The sequence below is a fragment of the Python bivittatus genome, unplaced genomic scaffold (assembly GCF_059951505.1).
Source record: "Python bivittatus isolate LINGU-HERP-01145 unplaced genomic scaffold, Pbiv_v1 ctg000480_np1212, whole genome shotgun sequence".
Classification (NCBI taxonomy): Eukaryota; Metazoa; Chordata; class Lepidosauria; order Squamata; family Pythonidae; genus Python; species Python bivittatus.
The window spans coordinates 1189819-1205587 of NW_028277075.1; the positions used below are offsets into that span (position 1 = coordinate 1189819).

The following is a 15769-nucleotide window of genomic DNA, read 5'->3' on the forward strand; positions in this document are numbered from 1 at the left end:
ATCTGTCTGCTATTTAAAAACTATTGATATGTGATGGGTGGAAGACATCCCTAACTCTTGAGGAACACATTTGTTCCTTGATGCTGATTAGATCTGGAGAACCTCAGAGTAGCAGATAGGCCACTGGCTTACACCTTCAGGGATACGATAAAGCATGTCACTCCCAGGACAAGAGCTCCACTATTGTAGCAGAGAAGTGGGGTCTTCAGCAGGCCTGTAGAAATCGTAGAGGGGCAAGGGCCACATTGATTAATTAAAAATCTATGTGGGCTGCAAAGGAATACCTGGTGTGCCGATCAGCTGTATTGTGGTTAGCCAAGTGGCAGCAGCACTAAAAGTGGTGGGTCTTGGAGGCATTCAGCAGTGTGTCTTTCAGGGCGGTAGTGGTGATTTTTACCTTTTAAAACATGCTGGCAGGCTGCAGAAGGCTACATGCCGTCTACAGGCCATATGTTGTACAGGTCCGGTCTTAAGGTTGGTTGACATCCCTCCCTGGAAGAGGGAGAATAATCTCCCAGGAGGACCTCTCTGTACAAACTGATTCCAGGAAGCTTAGAATGCCACCCCAGAATGGGTGATTTGATCATTAAAACTAAAAATGAGATGTGTAGATCACATGTTAATTTTCTGCCTCTAAAAAGGAAGGAAACTAGTGAAAAAGAATTTTAAATAGACTGTATGCACAGAACCGCAGTGGCACAATGCCAAGGGAGCTATGAGATAAAAGGAAGGCTTACAAAGTCTTAACCAAATGAAAACAGCAATGAATACAAATGAGCACTAAAGAGAAACAAGGAATTAATAAATACTGCAAAAATCATGTCAAGGAGTATATCACTAGTAACATTAGGTTTTATAATAAAATACATCATGAAGTTAAGTTGAAATTTCTCATGAAAATTTGTATTTGTTTGTGCACACTTATTAAGCATTTTTTCCTGCAGTTTCCTAAAATGTATTTCTGTGTGCAGTTATCTTTGGACCTCTTGATGGCTTTTGAAACTATCAAAAGTAATACAACCTGGATTTCTTATGGTTTGGGAGTTGGGGATTGGTAAGAGGACAGAGCCACTCCTCACCACAGTTATTTCAGAAAATAACTTTGGGGGACTTGTGTTGAACCCCATAGCAATTCTGTCATGCTGTTCTGCAGGATTCTGATGTATCTCCTATGCTTTAAACATCTGGAAGAAACAATCAAAAGATTTGAAGTGATGTGCCACAAGACTGCTGATCACACCTAGCTCAATTTTCCCTCCTCAGCTGAGTCATGTGAGGACATGCAAGTACTGAATCAGTGCCTGGAGCCAGTCACTATTTGGAGAGGGGCACTACATTTAGATTGAATCTTGAGCATCTGGTCCACATCTGGTCCACATCTGGTCCCTTGGCTAGGTGGTCCCTAGGGCTCAGAATTGGATGAGTAGCCTGGGTGGGTTGTACTTCCCCTTGAAGAGCAGATGTAGGGCCTGGATATTTTTTGTGCATTCAGTTGGGCATTGCAGACATTCAGAAAAATACCATTTTGGCGACTGAATATTACAATGTAAACCAAACCAATTTTTGTCTCGTCCCTATTTGAAATATACAGAATATTTCATTTTGTTTAAAGCTGACAAAACAGCATACATAACCTCTCTGAGGAACAAAGCGTCTTTAAAAAGTCCCCACCCCCACCCCCTGCCGGACTCATGTATCTATCTTCTGCGTGTAATGCATAGTCTCCAGAAAGGACAAAATGGGTGTAAGGTGTTCCTGACAGCTGCTACCATTCATGCCCATGAACATCCAAATCACATTTTGTCCTTTGAATCTGGATCTATGTACTATACAGCCCTAATATATATTGCACAGTCTCTCTCCCTGCTCCCTGCAAAGGATGACATTAATAACCAAAAAAATCTCTGTTATTACAGTGATCACCATAACTTAAATATTAAACTATTAATGACAAACTGGACTATAGAATTCCTTGACTCACATCAGAATGCCTAAAAGTGAAAGCCCTTCCATTTTTAAAAAAGATCTTTGCGCTTTTTTTATCATAATTGTATTAAATGTTACAGTTAAAAAGATAAAGGTGAATACGAACTAAAAAAAATAAGAGTAAAAAGAAAAAATAGAAAGTGCAGAAAAAAGAATAGAAAGAAAAAGAGAAAAAATAAGAGAAAAAATAAGGGTATAGTGAAGAAAAAGAAAAGAGATATATAAAGAAATAACTTTCTCTTTCATCAAAACAAATATAAACAATTTTAGTGTCTTATCACCTTCTCTTAGAATACAACAAACCATCTCTTCTTCCCATATCCCATCTCTTACTTATAAACAAAACTTTAAAGCCTTGTTGTTCAGTCCTGGTCAGCAAAAGTCCATTAAGGGTTACCAGAGCAACACATCTATTTTAACCTTGATCAAATAAACCAACTTTATATTCCTTCCCTTTACTTTTAACAATCTTGGTTTTTAATCCCTTCAAATAATGTTCAAGAACTTGATTTCTTTTCATTTTTTTCTTTGTCCCTTCTCACAAAATCCTTCAAAACTTTAATAGGTCTCTTTTGTAAATCCAATACAGGAAAATCATCCAAGTAGCTCTTCTGGTTTTTTATTTGTATGTCCCTTTTAATTAAGGCATCAGCCAGTTTCATTTGTATATCCAGTATATCATCTTTTTCCAGATCATTCTTGTAGCCTGTTATTTTTAAATTCACATTCAAATCAATTTCAGTCTTGTCCAGTAGAACTTGTTCCTCTTCCATAACATCATTTACACACAGTCTATCTATAATGGTGACATTCTTAAAATTAACATCTGAGTCCATTGTTCACAAATATCCTTCAATAGCCCAATGTTAAAGTATTTTGCTCCATTTGTATTAGCAAGTCGAAGTTAAGCATTCTTCTCCTTTAATTGTAATCTTTAGTTCCTTCTGGTTCCCTCTAGTGTCCAGCCTTCAAAGACCCATCCTATTATGTTTTTTCCCCCCAGAATGCAAAACAACAACCATTTCCCACAGAAAGGATTTTTATAATTAATTTCAAAATCTTATTTCAAATCCATCTGGATCCTTAGTCCATTTGTAACTTTCCAAAAACAACACTCTAATCACCCTATTCCCGTGTATTCCCCCCCCCCGCGCCAAATTTCTAAGTCCTTAAACTTATACTTAAAATCTCTTTTGCTAAAGATTGAAAAAAACCCTCACCCAGTGAATGCCATAAAACTTGCCATTCTGAAGGTTCTTAATATTTGAAAAGCAGTAAAAAAGTAATTCCAAAAGCGATTACAAAATGAGGCTCAGCTGAACTTTATGTTCACATAGCCTACATTACGACTCTGAGCTTAGTTGGAATCCCTTGACTCCTAGCCACTCTACTCACCAGCTGACCACAAAAACCTTGGTTCCTGCAATCTACTCATGAGGAGCAACTGTCCAGAGTACATGTGGGCAATCTCACAATCTCTCCTTTCTCTGGAGAGATTTCACTGGCCAAGATCCACCCTCTGGCCACCGATCTCTGCCGTAATACCATCCCTGCTCCCTCAGGGACATGTTGCTTGTCATGTGGTCATCGAAATCTCCAAAAAAAAAAAAAAATCTTTGCATTTCTGTTGGGTTATCTTCTGCTTATTCTGGAATTGTTTTATTTTAAGAAGGGTTTCTGGCCATTTAAAACTATGCTGTAGAGTTTGAAAGATTACTTTGTATATCTGCAAAGTAGATGTGGCTATTGGGTAGTATGAAAAAGTAATAAGCAAGTGAATAGATAAGTCACTGGGTTCTTTCTACTCTTCTTTTTTCAGTGTGTATACAAACTGTTTTATAAACTGCCCAGAGTCGTTCAATGAGATGGGCGGTGACAAATTCTACATATAAAAAATAAATTAAATCAATAAATATAAATATATAATTTTTAAGTAAATAAAACACAGATTACTTCCAACATCGGTTAAGCAGATTTCAGTCCAAGGAATAAGATAACCTACTATGCTTTTGCTTGACATCTCCCTGTGTCGTGTCATGTCATGTCTAGTCTGGTCTGGTCTGGTCTGGTCTAGTCTAGTCTAGTCTAGTCTAGTCTAGTCTAGACCCTAGTCTGTTCTGGAGTATCTCCAAATCTTTGAGCAAGTTTGGCAATTTATGGGCCTGGGGTTCAGATTTTCTTTACAGGCAGAACAGTTGCTAGATTTGAAGTAATGCTATGAGTTACAATCCTGGGTCCCTTTTCAAAGTTTATTAGATTTCTTGCTCCATTTGCTTGAAGAAGCAAGGTCTCTAGTTGCTGCAAACTACACAGTTCTAAGTTTGTTTGTTTGTTTGTTTATTATTTTGCCACCCACCTCACAGCAGTGATTCTGGGAGGCATACAAAACTAAAACAAGCCTTCCACAATCCAAACCACAACGTCCAAGGTTAAAACAATACTCTCAATTGATAAAAAAAACAACTTCAGCTAAAGTATAATTGGGATCCCCAATGGATCTTTTCCCCCTTCTGTGAGTGCCTAAGTCTTGAGTCATGTTGGTAAATCAAGTCGGTGGAAGTAACGTTGGGCCTCTGCGTTGCTCTCAGCAGGCCAAGCATCCAGAGGCCAAGCTGTGAAAAAGCTTAATCAGCTATTTGACCTGACTGCACTGCAAGCATCACAGGTAACCAAAGTGCAAAAGGAAAGTAGAAAAGGGGTTAGCTTTGGAGTTCTCATGTCTCTGCTAAGCTTCAGGATTAGTGTCAAGATGCAGGTCATTTCTATTTTACTCTGTGTGCATCTAAAGGATCATATACTGCATGTTGTTTTGAATAGCACTGCAGGTTGACAGCAGGCAGTGTTTTTTCCCTTTTGTCAGAGGGAAAAACATTTTTTTTTTAAATGATAGATTTCTAGTGATCATAGAAATAGAGCCAAGCCTATATGTATGGGGCAGGAGTGATGGAAAGGAGAGCTACAACTGTGTAAACCTGGTCTTCTAAATTTTTTTCCAAAATTTCTTTTTGGAAATTTTCCCCAAATTTCTTCTTTTACAACAGCAAATTTAGAAACAAATGAAGAGCAAGTAATAGTCCACATAAAACACATTTACACAGGTATTCACTCGCCCATCACATTGGTATACTCTTTGAACTACAGTTGTGGCATACAGACATACAAGAAGTTCATGCTGAATTTTAGTGAATTTATAGCAGATCTAGATTCTTCACACCCAGCAGATACATAGTCTGGCTAACTATCATCGTCGTCCAATATTCCTACTCCGTTGTGAAAATGCTTCAGAGGCTAGAGGTCTTGACTTTTTCTTTCTTCTTCAGCAAAAAACCCACATCTGCTCCCAACAGGATGGGGCTCTCTGGAGAGGCTGTTTCTCTTCTGCAGCACTTCATGAAATGGCCATGTGACTTTGCACATAACCTCTGCCGAGAAACTTGCACTACTCTGAGCAGAGAGGTCATTTTTGCTGAGAAAATGTACATTTTCAAAACTAAGTAACTAATCTTCACACTGTAAACAAGCCAGTGAATTTATATCCCAATTTTCTATTAAAATTCTGGACGTATAAAAGTACTAGAACACAAATCTGTCCTGTAAAGCAGATAGTAGAACAGACCAGACTTACCAATTCCTATTTTAGAATAGCTTATATGAATAACCCTTGCATATCTGCCCACTAAAAAGAATATTTTACATAATCCATTGGCTGGACATTTGGCTTGTTGAAAGTTGCTAAGGCTAGGGCTGCCAGATCTGGGCTGCAGAATTTCAGATGACCACTAGAAGAACGCATAGAGATGCATAAAATTGTCATTGCTGCCATCCAGCTGCCATCCAGATTTTTACAATCCAGATCTGATAGCCCACGTAAGGTTGTGCTTCTGGAATGGAAGAAAACAGTTATCAGATATGGCTGACTATATGGCCACCATTATATCCATGAAACAAATGATCTGTCCTTCCAATCACCGATACCAAAAAAATGCTTGGCTACAGATCTACCTAGAGAATTATGGGTTCCCTTGACAAAGAGCCTCTTCCGGGCCATCTCATTTTGCAGCGTTTTGCAGAGACGCCTGATATTAGCAGAATAATTGGGGATACGGCTCAATTAATTGCATAGCAAATTGCATGGAAAGTGCTGTAATTTACATGACGTGAATTACAAGGCGGCTCAGCTGGAAGCAAGAACTGGCATAATCACTTACCTTTGGGATCTTGTGGTATCGACGCAATTAGTCACATCAGTGTGCCTTAACTTACTTCCTTAGGAATAAGCAGCTAAATTACATGTTGATTTACACCCTTTATAACCCCCTTAATCCCCTAGGGTTGCTCTGTGTTGTATACCCGGAAGTAGGCAAACCTTTTCCCTGCATTGTGCTATGATGGTGATTGTCATTAATAAGTGGTTAACCACAGTACAGATGGACTACATGCTTCAGAAGGCAAAAAATTCACAACCTAGATATAGGACAGAAATCTTAAATATTTAAAACTGCCCATATACTAGGGTATAAAGCAACAATAGTTATCCTTTCACTTTTCTTTCTCTTCATCCTTACCCACCAAGAGACACACCTGTTAACTTTTGAAAACAAATGAGAAAGTTGATAGCCTTAATTTTTCCATCCATAGAGAAAAAAAAAATCAAAAGCATACATGAACAGCACTTGATGTACTAGTATTTTATCTGTTTACTTATTAAACTTAATAGATTGCCACCTACCAAAAATTGGCAGTTTCTAATAATTAGAATGTGTTGGGATACAAAAGTTACATTTGTCAATAGAGTTCAAAATCCTACTCCATGTCGAGAGAAGACAGATGCAAATAACATGCATGTTTGAAAAATGACATGGTAATCTTCATGTTATCAATATTAAAATATGAGATATCGGTACCTTTTCTTAGATTATAACCTTTTAAATGTGTCATTTTCTTTGCAGGACAAAAAACATTAATTGAAATTATTGTAGATTTTTTAAAAACTAGAAATAGTTAAAAATAAAGCTTGGGGCTGAGTATGTTTATATGTGTATTTGTATATACACATATATACATATGTCATCTTAACAGAGATAAAAACATTTCAAACCTCCATATTCTATATTTTTTATCTAGAATATTTGTACACGTTAAAATAATCAGAGGAGATATTGTTACTATAGTCAAAAAATGGTAGATTTAAACAAATCTTTCTTTTGTTGTAGGAGTTTTTTTATTTTTTGTTTTAGCTGTTTATTGCTGGTTCAATTTTTCTGCCAAAGCAATTTCCCACACTTAAATATCATGAATCCAATGAAATATATTTTTTATTTTTTCAATCTTTTGCAGTAACAAATCTGGCAGCTAACAAAAGTAAAGCATCAATTCCTTATGTTGCTTCCATTTAGGAAAAGTCATCAGTAAGCCAATAGCAGAAATCATTCTGGCAGTTGGATAATTTTTCCAGTTTCTTTGAAAACTTTATCCAAAATGTTGACTAATTGGGCATGGCCACGAAGTTGGCAATATGTGCTGATTTGTTTACAATCTCATCAACCTGATCTAGAAAATTTACAATTTGCAATCGTCCATTTTGAGCCAGTTTGGTGTAGCGGTTAAGGCATCAGGCTAGAGACCAGGAGACTATGAGAGGTCTAGTCCTACCTTAGGCACAAAGCCAGTTGGGTGACCTCGGGCCAGTCTCTCTCTCTCAGCCCTAGGAAGGAGGCAAGGGCAAACCACTTCTAAAATCTTGCCAAGAAAACTGCAGGGACTTGTCCAGGCCAGGAGTCAACACTGACTCAAAGGTACCAAAAAAAAAAAAAAAAAAGTTGCCCCCTGATCTTTGGAATAAATTTTAATTATACTTTTCAGTTCCTATATATTTTAGCACTTTACGTTTTTACAAGAGTTATTGGCAAAATATAATTTGGTTTATTTTAAAATCAAGACCAGGAAGAGACATTTCTGAATATGTTAAGATTTTACTTACAGTTTAAAACCAGAAAAGTATAGTGGCAACAGGCAAATTTTTAACTATTGGTATAAAAACAAGGTCTTAACTAATAAAGTTTATACATACATACATACATACATACATACATACATACATACATATATACAGTTTGTAATATTCAGGTTCATGTAGGGGCATTTTCAGGGGTATGTCAAAAAGTCAGCAGCTCTGATTGTGCAGTTGAAGCTCTCACTCTCCACCTTAACTTTTTGGACACCCACACACACCACCCCAGCTCTTGCCCTTGCATCCAGACATGGACTTCTACCATTGTTAAATTGTTTGTCTTATAACCCTACTTGTTCATCTTCTGCTATTATTTGTTTACAATAATCTTTAAAATCAATAATTAATTTAGTGACTTTAGAATTTACTGGCTTGTTTATTATCTCATTATCCTTACGATAATGTCTGGTCACTTCGTGATTTGAAATGAAGATGACTTTCATAAAGTCAACATACCAGAGAGGAAAGAGTGCTTGAGGTTAAGTGTTGAAGCATCTATTAAAAGCTAGGCCACAGCTTGTGGCTTTGCAATTACCAATCTGTATTGCACCTGAGACAGCAAATATCAGGGGTCATAAGCAACTCAGAAAGAGAATGATAAGATTCGGCTTCAGACTTAAAACATCAAGTACCAAGTAAACATCTACTAAGATACCAAAAGCATCTTCTTCTTAAAGATGATTAGATTTAGGCTAGGGATAATGCCTTGTGGGGTCAAAATTATATCTCCAGTAAAATAACAGGAGGCAGAGGAGCTGCCTAGAGTGATGCTGACAAAAGACAAAGAGGGAATTTGACTCGATAGAGGTAAGAGCTCAGGTTTGAGGTTATATCATTGACATAAGAGCATCAATATTTCTTCACTTTTGTGGCATTCACAGAGGGTTGCCCAATGCCTCCATTTAAAGTTAACTCTATTAGGAAAGGATAGTTGGAAGAGCATTTGTTGGGTTATGGTGAGAAGTGTTCAAGGCGTCTAGAAAAATATTATTGCGCAGATCTGCTTGGAGTTGAATGTCTATTCCTCGAATCAGCCAGGGCTTCTACAATATTGCCAGCAGGTGAGACAGGAAATTCCTCAAGCACATCCAGAAAACAATCTGGAATCATTAGTCGCCTGGATTAGACCACTTTAACTGGTCCTGTACCCTTGCAGAGATTTATAGCTGCTGCCAGTCTAAAATTGACCAGAAATTGATCTGTCCATGAAAGCAAAGTTACAGAAAGCTCCTCTATTTTCAGGTAACCCACACAGACTGAACAGAATAGGAAATCTAACATGGTACTGGATATCAGTTGGGACAAGTCCATGTTCATGATGGTGGACTTGAAATCCTGAGCCATTCCTGACTGGTTAACCTTAGGAATTGGACATTGCTCAAGACAGAAGTACATTTGCCACCATAAAGGGGTTGTGGGGCATTTCTTCCCTCAACTGGATTTTGTGTACCTTTATGTAATCCCACCCTTCAACCAAAACTCGCTTTTGGAGTGGCTTATTATATAGTAATAAGAAAGTCCTTATGCACAGGCTGACTGTCTTAAAGAAACCAAGAGAAAAGGAAAAGGAATTTTGAGGAGAAAAAAAAGAAGTACGTTTTTTTTTTTAAATATATATATCCTGACAAGTTCTTAGCTATGAGCTGGGTTCTCAGGTTTTGCTACACTATAATGTGGTTTGCTTTGTTTTGTTTTACATATCTCATAGCAATGTTCTTTATAAAATGGCCTGCCACATTTAGCTGATAATAGGAACTCAGTGTATTTGTCCTAGCTAAATGTATAAACTGCCCACTAGCCCTGGGCAGCAATCCAGATTCAGGGGGAAAGGGGTGACTCGTTGTGCATGTGGGTACATACATCACACCTGCCAGCATCTTCTTAAATCAAAGCATCTTTTCCTGAAATCATGGCACAACCATGAAAATGTTCAACTGCTTTAAGGAGAGACCCATGAAGTGTGATGTTCATGCCCCCACAAGCTCTGAATCACCTTTCTTCCATTCAAATTTGAACTGCTACACAACTTTACTGCTGCCATCATTTGTCTGTAGTAGTGAGCCTCCATGCTCCAGATAACTCCTGCTTCTGTTCTTTCTGTGTTCTTCCTTGCCCTATAAGATATTGGCAACTCATCCTCTTCCAATTAGCTGAAAGGCTGCTATTTCACTACAGGGCAGGAGCATGCAAAAATGGGAAAAAGTATTTTGCTCCAAGTATAGAGCAAAAGTGCCTCTGAACTTCACCCAAACCATTCAAGCCCAATAATCATCTAGTTAAAAGCAAAACTCAGATAATTTAGATTGATTTGGGGTTTTGGTTGAGACAAAATTTTAAGGGGCAAGTAGCGCAAGCCTGGTGCACTCTACCACTCTCTTCTTTCCTCCACCTGGCCTGTGCATCAGCCTGCCCAAAAATATTCCCAGCCCTTCTCCCCCTTGTCTTCTCTTAGCTACCATTACACTTTCTTCCAAGTGTGGCATACTTGCCCAGCCTACTTGGCCCTTCTTCCCTTTTCCTTGTGCCTTCCTTCCCTGCCATTGCTGCCCAGCACCCACTAGATGGACCTGCCTATCTCTCTATTGCCATGGACTTTGCACCTACCCAACACATCTGCTCTACCTCTCCACTGATGCATGCACTGGCCTTCCTTTTCTCATCCCTCTGCCCTCCCTGCTGGATCAGGTGGAATAGTCAAAACCTTTGGAGATAGATGGTCCCACAAGTAGCCTGACCTCGAGCCATGTAGGGATTTAAAAGTGATAACCAACACCTTGAATTGCACCTGAAAGCACACAGGCAGCCAATACAGCTCATGCAGCAGTGGTGGTACATGGATGGAATGTAAAGCACCCAGGATGGCATGTGCTGCTGCGTTGTACAGATGAACAAATGCTCTTCAAGAACAGCCCCATGTAGAGCATGTTGCACTAATCCAGCCAGGCAGTGACTAAGGTGTGAGTGAAAATGAGGAGAGCTTCCTGGTCCAGGAACAGGCATAACTGGCACACAAGATGAACCCATGCAAAGGCCCCCCTGGCCATGGCTGCCACCTGCTCCTTGAGCAGGATCTGCAAGTCCAGGAAGCCCCCCCAGATCATGCACTAACTCTGTCTAGGGGAGTGTTACCCCATCAAGAGTTAAAAATGACGAATCACTGGATCGGGGAGGGGGGGGCAACATCTAAAGCCACTTGGTCTTGCCAGGGTTATGCTGCAACCTGCGACAGATCACCTGATATTCCCCAATTTGTGAACAGAATGGGTTACACATCATTACTACAGGAACTAAGTACTCTTCGTAAGCTTGGCTTTGCTCAAAGGTCATTAGAGAGCAGCATCCCAGATGTAAAAATAATCTGATTTAACAGAAATCACAATTCTTCTTGACTGAAGTAAGAGAAATATATGCCCATTCTCTCACTGATAGCAAGGGTGCTTAAACTTCCATAAACAATTCTTCCTCTTTGGAGACATGCAGATAGCTGGCACCATATCTCCCCCCCCCCCTTATCTTCCTTCCCCTCTTTATCCACTATAATTGTTTGTATTCTTAGCGGGATGTCCTAATTATAGAATACGTGATACAAAAACAAAATTCTGAATATTTCAAAGTACTGGGCAAAACATTAGTCACTGACGGTATTTCTTTGGAGAGTCGTTTTGGGTGTTACTCCTTGTAACAATGAATGACTCCCCATTTGTCAAAAGGCCATGCACATGGTTTCTCACCCTAAGGGCTGGCAGCATGAAGCAATTAGTAAAACAAGCAGTTGGGGTATAAAGCAGAGGGGGAAAATGCACAGGCATTGAACCTACCAAAATGCAGAGATATCATTTCTAATGTCTTTTTGGAGGGAAGTTTCAAGGTGACTGTTGTTCCCTTGTAGAGTTCTTGTGAAGTGCATTTGCCACAAGGCGGTTGCTAGGCAAAATTTTAAGGGCAGCTGAAGCCCAACCAACTTCCCATCTGTGAAGTAAATACAACGCCGAGAGTTATTTCTGTTTCCCTTTAACAAGGACTTTGTAGAGTCATCCCAAAAGAATGTGTCCCTCACACTCAAGGAAAACAGAAACCGCTCACCACATTACATGTTACTGAACAGATGGGAAACTGTTTGGATTTATTATTGCCAGCTAGTGGAGTGTAAGGAGGGGCTGGTCCCCAAGTTGGCCACATGGATGCAATATGGTAAATGTGATACTGTGAAGGCCGCATGATGCTGTAGTGAAGATTACTGGAGATTTCTGAGCCCCGGACAGCGATAATCCAGTTCCTTGTTCCAGCCTCAATTTTTTTAACCTTTGCTGCAGCTGTCCTATTTATAAGAGAAAGTCTTGACTGTCTGCCTCCAAGAGTCTGTAAACTTTTTTTTTTTTTTTTACAAATCATGCCTTTGGGGAAAATTGCCAGGATGTCTTTTCAACACTTGGTTAAACTGATATTTTAGCTCTCTCCTTTAAATTTCTACTGCCTAACTGGGAATGCTTAGATCAGTAGACCCAACATATCTGGAGGGAACTAAGTTGGAAAATACAGCCTAACAGATAAATTGCTCAGTGAAGAGCAGATGCATCTTCTCTTTAGTGTGCATACATCCAAATCAGTTAATGGCTACTAAGGGTTGAGGTGAAGTGGGGGAACCCTGGAAGGAATATTTTTATAGGAAATACTATGGGACAACCAGTTTGATGTAGTGGTGAAGGCACCAGGCTAGAAAAGGGGAGTCTGTGAGTTCTAGTCCTGCCTAGGCTCAAAGCCAGCTGGGTAACCTTGGGCCAGTCCCTCTCTCTCAGCCCTAGGAAGGAGGCAATGGCAAACCACTTCCAAAAATCTTGCCAAGAAAAATGCAGGGGCTTGTCCAGGCAGTTGCCAGGAGTCAGAATTGACTCAAAGGCGTGCACACACACACACACACACACACACACACACACACACAAGGAAATGCAGCAATATGATGAAGAGTAGAATTGAAGCAAATGCTACAAACGTTCATACTCAAGGGATAAAAATGATGTAAAGAAAGCAATAAATGCTGTGAGAATGTTGAAAAAGGGTAAGCTACAGGTGTAGATGATGTAACTGGAGAAATCTGAAAATATGGATGTGGTTTGCTTATGGAATGGCTGAACACCTTCTTAAAATGTGGGCGAGTCTGTGTCTGACAATTAGAAAAATGCTGTTGTTGTTCTTATATGAGAACAATAGAAAGTTAGCAAGGGTAAATACAAATCTACAGGGAAATTAGTTTGCCCAGAAAGGTTTTTGGCAGAATTCTGATTGAAAGGATATGAGAAATGACAATGAGCAAAATTTGGGAAGTACAGTCATCTTTATACTTGGCTGGGGGTGTGCAGACCAAATATTTGTTTTTCATTAAAAAATATACGAATGTGAGAAATAAAGTTTACAGTATAGTTGTTGATTTAAAGAAAGCATAAATAAAGCAAATAGGCTTGAATTATTGTTTTGAACAAATACAGAGTCGAAGTTTGCTTGCTGAATGCAATAAGAGTGGTAAATGATGGAAGTAAAATGTGTGAGAATAATTGGAATGCTTAGCGACTGATTTAATACTGAGCAGAGAATAAGAAAAGGATGTGTGATGTACCCCTGGTTGTTTAGTGCATTTATGGATGAGTGTAAAGATACATATATAAGAGATGCTCACAATGACATTACAGGTCTGTTGACTGGCAATGTCAATGTACATGTACTTTTGTATGCAGATGATCCTGTTTTGGGTGCTGAGAATCCAAATGATTTGCTGTGAATGTGCATTTGCAAGCTACGCATAAATGTTGAAAAATGAAAGCAAGAGGATGAATTTATGTACCTTGGTAGAATGTTTACTACAGATGGAAATGAATGGAAAAATTTTAAGATGTGGAAATGCTGGTGGGAAGGTAGTATTTGGTCTGTTATAAGGAATGAATATTAAGATGGAGGAATGAATTGTGGAAATGTCAACATTCACAGAAATGACAAAACTGACCTGTTTGGTGAGAGTAAAAACAAAAACTTTTCTGAAAAATTGGAAACTTTATATAGACTTTTTGCTGAAAGAAAAAAGAAATGAAATGATGATTTATGAATCTGAAGATTAAGACAGACCTGGATTAAATGAGGGGCCAAAGCATCTAAGAAGGAGGAGGGGCAATAAAATTGTATCTGTTGAAAATTCATATATTTCTTAACTTTAGTTTTTTCCCCTCTTTTTTGTTTCTTGCACTTTTTTATTTCTCTCTTTTCTTCTTTCCTTTTTTTTCTTTCAATTTGTCTTTTATTCTATGAAAAAATCCTTAATAAATATAATTTTTTAAAAAAGGAATGAAAGTTGAGAGAAGCAAAAAATGCCTATTTTGCATTTTTACACCTCTGCCTATTTTGTTATATGGAAGTATGAGTTGTATATGTCAGGAGAAAAATTGAAGCAAGCCAAATGTAGTAGGAATGAGCCACTTAAGAAGTTTACGCAGAAAAAGAAGGTGAGATGGGGTCAGGAATAAATGGTGCTGAACCAATATGGATTGAATACAAAAATGAATGTTCAGTACAAAAAGCCTGTTACAGATTTTTGCAGGATTTGTAATTCTTTGACAGCATGAATAACAGTTAGCTCTGAGGTGATCACAAGTCAAAAAAGCAGTGCAGTGTCTCACCATTTGTACCTTTCAGAGATGCAAAGATTAAGTGTGACAGCCTTGGAACTGATAAATTAAAATGTTACTACTCTGGTCTCTGCTTAGATTGTATCATGGTGTTGCATTTATAATTTCTCCTCCTGTGTGCTAACACAGCTTACAGTTCTGACCAAAAAGGAACAAAACAAGCACGTGCTCACTGTGATAGCAGCAGTGATGCAGAGGAATGAGGAAAGCTTGGGGCAAACATTTAAAACTCAGGCCATACTTGTTGCCTAGTGAGATACTTTAATGCCGCATTTTATTTCGCACTGGAAACAAACCAGCAAAGACATCTTGCTTTAAGAAATGGCTGTTTGTGATAGGCTGGATTCTCACCCTGTCTGCAGCAAAGTGAGTCCCCAGTGAGGTTTTCTCTTAGATGATGCTGGCCCTGTATTCCGATTATTCAATAGACTATTAAACACATAACATACTAAGCCAGCTGATTCTTGCCAATCCTTAATAAACAATAGACATCATACCTGCACATGCAGGAAAAACACTAGGAAGGAAAAAAAAGTCACAGAGCATTTGCTCTGGCTAGATTCAACATACTCCCTTCAGCAGTTATTGATGGTAAATACCATGGTCTCTGGGGTCTCCCACACCATAAAGGAAGTTCAGCATATCCTGTTGCACTGTAATTTCTATTTGAACCTGCCTGAAGTATTAATTCAGCCTCTCATAAAGGAATTCCCAGGGAGAGATGACCAACAATATGTCTCCTATTTTTTAGCAGACCATAAAACCACTCCTACCTAAAATATAGCTAAATTTTGCCCCTACAAGAATGAGGCAACAAACATTGTCCAATAAAACTGCATTCTTTGATACCTTTAAAATTTTCTCCCCTCCCTTTTCCTTCCTTTCTTCCTCACTAACTCATTTAACTTCTTTTAATTACCTTTTTTAAATATATATTTTATGTATATGTATATGTATATGTATATGTATATGTATATGTATATGTATATGTATATGTATATGTTTGTTTGTTTTTTAATCTGCGCTCAGTCGTTACCGACTCTGCAGTGACTGCTTGGACGAGTCCTTGCAGTTTTCAAAGCAAGGTGTTTCGGAAGTGGTT

At 38.6% G+C, this 15769-nt stretch overlaps 1 protein-coding gene across 3 annotated transcripts in view; it reads right to left on the minus strand.

The window, feature by feature from the left end:
• Nucleotides 1-15769, minus strand: part of RIN3 (Ras and Rab interactor 3) — an 87844-nt gene that overhangs the window by 62832 nt on the left and 9243 nt on the right. The window contains exon 1 of one of the 3 annotated variants that reach the window (XM_088145224.1): nt 11815-11957. The exons of the other annotated variants lie outside the window; for them this stretch is intronic. Within the exon in view, the coding sequence (XP_088001350.1) occupies nt 11815-11903 (89 nt within the window). The 5' untranslated portion in view covers nt 11904-11957. Of the gene's footprint in view, nt 1-11814; nt 11958-15769 lie in introns of those variants that run through there. 3 annotated transcript variants of the gene reach the window in all.